Source organism: Pipra filicauda, unplaced genomic scaffold, assembly GCF_003945595.2.
Source record: "Pipra filicauda isolate LSUMZ 115617 unplaced genomic scaffold, ASM394559v2 scaffold490_size440907_pilon, whole genome shotgun sequence".
In the NCBI taxonomy this organism is placed as follows: domain Eukaryota; kingdom Metazoa; phylum Chordata; class Aves; order Passeriformes; family Pipridae; genus Pipra; species Pipra filicauda.
Genome location: NW_024104632.1, coordinates 274,737 through 280,736, shown reverse-complemented (window position 1 = coordinate 280,736; position 6,000 = coordinate 274,737). Strand labels below are relative to the sequence as shown.

Genomic DNA, 6,000 nt, shown 5'->3' with positions numbered 1-6,000 from the left:
ATAAAAGCATTGGGAGCAAAAGGAATGGGAAGTTTTGACAACCTGTTTCTGAAAGTTTTGAGGGCTTACAAGGTTGGCACTGTCCCACCGTTTTGGATGTCTGGTCAAGCCCTGGTTCAAAAACCAGTAAGCAGTAACACATAGATTGATTTTGGTTGTTAATGTACAGACACCAATTGAGATGGGATATTGGCTGCAATATCTGACATATTACGACAGGTGAAACATATTTAAAACACTTTGTTTGTTTTTTGGAAGAAGGAAGAAGACAACAGCATCAAATGACAGGGAATTGGAACATCAAAGACAAGGAAAAAATGGTTTTTTTCCTTTGGATGGTATGATATTTATTTTTTCACAAGTTAAAAGACTCGTGTATTCGACAATGTTTTTTATCACAAGAGCAGAAGGTAAGAGCAGTAATTTTGGATGACTTATCCAATGAGATCACTAAAAATTCTTATCTTACAGAATTTTAAATATTTTTTTTTATAAAGAAGAAATTTATAATTGGATATTGAATAACACTAGCATTTTCAAATGTTGCTGATTGAGAAATTGCTTTTTGTTTGCCAGTTCAAGTATCCCTCTGGATACAGAGCTGCAATATTTGAATTGTAATTCCAGTTGGCAGCAAAAACTAGTCACCATGTCAGAACTGTTCTGACACAGTAAATGACCGAAGTAATGACAGGAGGAAATCTGTAGGGAAGTAACTTTATTTTTTTCAGAAATGTTGGCTGAGTTTGCATCAGTGGGGTCCCATGGGCTCCCACGACCACCATCTCCATCCTTAAATAAGTAACAAGCTACGTCCAGTGACAAACACTTACCCATCACTGCTGCATCACTTCTGGACCACTGATGTACGAGTTGCTTCTGCCTCCAGTGAAAGTTCAAAATTTGTCAGCTCAAGACTCTGTCCTTTGCTAATGGATTACTTTTGAAATGTCTGCTCTAAGCAGAAGGTTTTATTTATTTATTTACTTTTTCTAAAAACAGGTACAGGCAACCAACCCACTGTTTGGGCTTTGGCTTCTCATAGGAGACTCACCAGTTCTATAGATCTTGATCATTGTTTTCCAATCCTCCACAGCAAAAGGGGATGAGGGGGACAGTGCCTGCACGGCCAAGTTCTTTTTACTCCCTCACAGACCCTCTAAGGCATGTCAAGAGGAACACAGCAGACCTGCAAAGATACTAAAGACACAGACTAAGGCATCCACTGGATGAGACATCATTGCCCTACTACAGATATCGTAAGGCCTGGACCCAAGGGAATATTTCATCCTAGTTTTCATCCCTGAGCAATAGAATAAACAGTCCCTTATTCCCTCCACAAAGGTGCTGTGAAGAGCTTGAGGCATTCAGGTATGATTGTACTGTAAGTCACAGGTATATGACATACACTTATTCATGAAAGACTTTGAAATCCTTTTGAGAAATGCAGTGAGGATTTAGAAAAAGAGAAATATACCTAGTTAGCAAGATTTTGGGAGTAAGTTGGTGCTCCCTTTGTTACCTGCAGCAGGCAGGTGAAGAAAAGGGCCTCTAAGGTAAACCTGCTCCCTGATGGATAGGGAAATATGCATAGCTGGAGCATCTGACCTATTTAATCTTAGGGTTTGAGAAAGAACATGAATCTGTGAAGTGTAGGGTTGGATAGGAAGGGGGAGAAGCACGGTAGGATTTATGGGTCACAGAAATTTGTTGCAATGCTATCCTCATCAAAGACAACACAATGGTAAATGATATAGATGAACAATTCCCTAAGCTCTTACAGGGCTTTACAAACTTCCACCAAACAAACTTTTCACAAGTGAACCGCTTACTTCATTTAAATATGCAGCCTGTATAATCAGAGTCTTTGAAGTAGGGAGACAGATGATCAGGATTTGCCTTTTGATCTTTCCAAATTGTTTTAGCAAGTAACAACTATGCCTGAAGTCTTTTCTGGGAAACTTTATTAGCAACGATGTTTACAACAGTCTTAGAGACCACGGTTCTCTTAGTATCGCTGTTAAATAATCCTCCAAAAACTGAAATCTTACAAAGTAAACTTAGGGTCTACAAATAACAATCATGAACTTTATGTAAATTCAATTAAAATCCCTAATCAAATCAGCTACAATTCTATTAAATGCTCTGTACATATTTACATTAAAAATAAAATAAAAAAAAAAGTGCTTTCACAGGATCTGTTGGATTCATGAAGCTCTCAGTCTTGTTCTCCATTCATCTACTTGTATCCAAACCAAGTCAATGGTTCTGGCATGAGAACCTCTAGAGCAGAACAGATCAGGCCCTGGAGCAAACAAAAAAGGACCTGACTTTATCAGTAAACCAGAAACCCCTTCACATTTACAAAAAGCAGCCCAAGTTGCCTAGTTAAAAGCTACAGCTGTCCCACTGATTAACATGAGAAAAATAATAATTTTTATCAAAGGCTTCCTCTCCTTGGTGTCTGTTATAAAGGACTGTGCTCACTTTACACAATCTATGCATCTCCTGAAATTCACAGAAACATTCATAGCCACTGTTTTTAGACAGTGCATACACAGAAAGACACTGCAGTTTTAACACAAACAAAAGGAACATGAATTTTTTTACCTTGTGTTTTCTGTCCTCAAGACAAGGAAAACAAAATTGCTTCAGACAATTTTCCTAGCCCGCGCTTATACAATGAAAAAAGGGAAGATAGCCTGCTTGTGAAAACATGGTTATCATCCACATTTTGAAGAAGTCCTAACATTCATTAACTGCAGTAACTGGAATGCAGAAATTGTTTTAGAAGTTCATTTTTTTCAGGCAATTTCTGGGTCAAAGAAGAAAAAAGAACAGTTCTGGGTTCCTCCCCCCAAAGACCCTATCTGATAAATTCAATCTGTTTTTATGAAAATGTTTATGAATAAGCTTACAGTCTTCTTACAGCCGAAAAGTGAAATGTTGTATAGGACAAATTACAGTAATGTTAAACTATGAGCTGAGAATTCCACTGGGGTACTTTGGTGATATCAGATATGCTGAGAGGCATTTGCTAAGAAACCATACACCTGAAAATGAAGTCACTGCACTCTCTAATTGTTAAATACATAAAACTGGTCACAGGTAAGAAGGAAAGATATAATAATGGTATGCACAGTAACATTTAACCCTCACCACCACACCATTTCGACCGCTAGAAGCAGATGAGTGATTTTACAAAAGCACTTGGAATACAAAAGACTTAAGGACAGGGGAGTTGCTGCTGCTTTTCAAGCTTGCTACTAGTGAGAAGCATTTCAGCTTTTTATTTACAGACTGAAGCTATAAGAAGTTACAATCACTTCTCAAAAGTCAAATGGCAGCAGCATTCAGCAGAGAGCAGTTCTTTGCCTTCATCTCATTGTTTTTATCTCCTCCTTTATGTTTTAATGGTTTATTATCACTCTCTAAATTACAGAATGTGTTTTTTTCTTTTCTCATCCTCTGAAATGGATTTAAAGCACCAATCCATTAAGAAAAGGCAATCACAGAGATTGGGAGAAGTGAGGTAGTGCTGTGGGTTCAGGTTTTAAACTCCCCTCCACATTTAAGTGCATCTCACATTGCATGTGTACAAAAATGTGCGTATTAAAATACAAACTGATTAGCTCAGAAGTGAAACTTTGGGAAGACATTTGGGTAGTCTGAATTTTTCAGCTTCATTTGTGTCTACTTTGGCACCCGCAACAAAGTGCTTTTGTGGATGCCCATCACACACCTACAGAAACACACTTCAGACAATTGCCAAATTAGTTGCTTGGCGTAGTGTGGACGTTGGGCAAAAGTTTTCTTTCATGACTCCCTTTGAATTCTTTGGGCCAGACTCGTGCATCCATGCTCACAAAGCTGCCCAGTATCTTAACACGTAATTCTATATTACACCAAAAAAGATGCATAAATGACTCGCCAAAAAGGATCTGAACCAGGAAGAAAACGCACAGTTAAGGAAAATAAGGATTGCATCTGTTTCAGTTATCAGAAAAGAAAGATAAAAAATGACTACACAATATGTACGAAGGGACCATTTTAACTGAGAACTGAGGATAATGGGAATGAATGGCTCGAAGCAGGCAAATTTAAAGTAAAAAAAATGCACCAACAGCTACAGTGAAGCTGGTAACCAGTGGGAAAAACTACCAACAGATTTTCATTTCTGGTGCCACTTAGCTTTTATAGAAGAAACATCTGTCTAATACAAGCCACAGACACCAAAAATTCAAGGAAACTGTGTGACTTCAAACTGTACACCACCTTTGAACTACACTTCGGGGACAAATTCTGTCCTCCTTTTAATAAAAACCATTTTCAATGAACCTATCTGGAACAGCACCTGTAAAGAGTTTCTAATACACTATTTCACAGTTATGGTCATACTGGTATCTTCTCGACAAATTAATCCATTAGACAGCAGCCTCATAGAGCAAGAAGCCAAGAAAGAAATTAAACTTGTAACTGTAAACTCAGTACATTCTCTGCAAAAACAATTGCCATTCTCTTGCTTCATAATTATCTTTTTCTTCAAGTTTTATGACACTGATTTAGAAACAAAAACCCTCATGCTTCCACACACACCTGTGTCACGTTCCAGTGGATTCCAGATGTGGAATCCACTGTTTAAAGCAAAACTTATCTCTTTTGCTTAAAGTACTGTACCATTTTCTGTAAAAGGACCTGTAGTTTACAGGTCTGATTTAGCAGAATCAAGCAGTAAATTTAGCTGCAAAACTTAAGTTACATACGTGCTTAAGTGCTCAGCTGAATTAGTTTCTCATGACTTTCCTCCTCCACAGCAGAATTCATGCAATAACTTTGTTGGTCACTGACAAAACAGCATTTAGACATAGGAGACAACTGCTAAACAGCTTTTCCTCCTACAAGATTTTGAAATTAATACTTTATTACTTCATACAACACAGTAAAAATAATAAAAATAATCCAACAACTTTTCATAAAAATTAAAAAGATTTAAAACTAAATCTTATTAAAAAGCCACACTTAAAACCAAATGAAAGAAACACTATGTGTGCACACACTTTTTAAAGAAGAGATTACAATTTTCTTTTTGATATCAACAGGCACTCTTCATTCACCATCTGCAAGAAAGTAGGTTAGGTCTCCATAGGCCACAGTCAGAGTTATTAAGTAAGTAAATATGCCACTGCTGCTGTGCCCTCCTTTTATTTCCTTGCTTCTTCAGTCTCCTCTGGCTCTCTCTCTTGATGCTCTCTTTCCCACCTCAATTCTTTCAACTCTTGTCTGTACTTCCGTTCAATGAACCGTTTCTGATGGGCCATCTGGGGAAAGTTATCTGATACAAGGAGAAATATTTTACATTAATAAACAAACTGGTAACACAGAAAGTCTCAGCTCTTTTTCTTTTTTAACTTTGATGAGATTAGAGGCAAGGGAGAATAATGTTATTACCATTTTCACTCATTTATTTCTAATAATACATAGTAAACCAAGACTGTGTCATAGGACTTTGGTTTCTTTATGATTTCTTTACATCTGTTTCTCCGGCTACAAAGCACTGCCAAATCTAATACACTCACAAAAATAAAATATAAAATTCTGGTATAGCAACATAGCCAGGTATTACCTGGATTTTACATTCTGTTCCCTTAGCAACAGGTGGTCAATACTGAAAAACAAATGTGAAACTACTGTCAATGCTGTCAGGGTTTTTTGTCTTGTTCTCTCTCCAAAAAGTATGAGCCACCAGTTCCAAGCATTGTACAGATGTTTCCATTATTTTTATTATTATTTTAGACCGCACAGCATCGACTTGACGCCCCATATTGTGGCAGCGATCCTAATGGGAAAGTAATAGTGTAGCAAGATGGAATGCAGTAAAATCTGTTCCTGAAGAAGTTAATATTTGGCTGTGTGCCAGAAGACAGCCTTAGCATAACTGAAGAGCAGGGATGAGTGAAGACTGGCTAGAACAGACTGGACAAGGTTGAGGTGATAGAGGAA

At 37.5% G+C, this 6,000-nt stretch overlaps 1 protein-coding gene across 2 annotated transcripts in view; it reads right to left on the bottom strand.

Moving 5' to 3' along the window:
- Positions 1–1,947: 1,947 nt before the first annotated feature.
- DROSHA (drosha ribonuclease III) overlaps positions 1,948–6,000 on the bottom strand; it is a 74,422-nt gene continuing 70,369 nt past the window's right edge. Inside the window, exon 33 of one of the 2 annotated variants that reach the window (XM_027731140.2) lies at positions 1,948–5,332. In XM_027731140.2, the coding sequence (XP_027586941.2) occupies positions 5,202–5,332 (131 nt within the window). In that variant the 3' untranslated portion in view covers positions 1,948–5,201. The remainder of the gene's footprint in view (positions 5,333–6,000) is intronic. The other variant, XM_039386562.1, reaches the window with a different exon arrangement.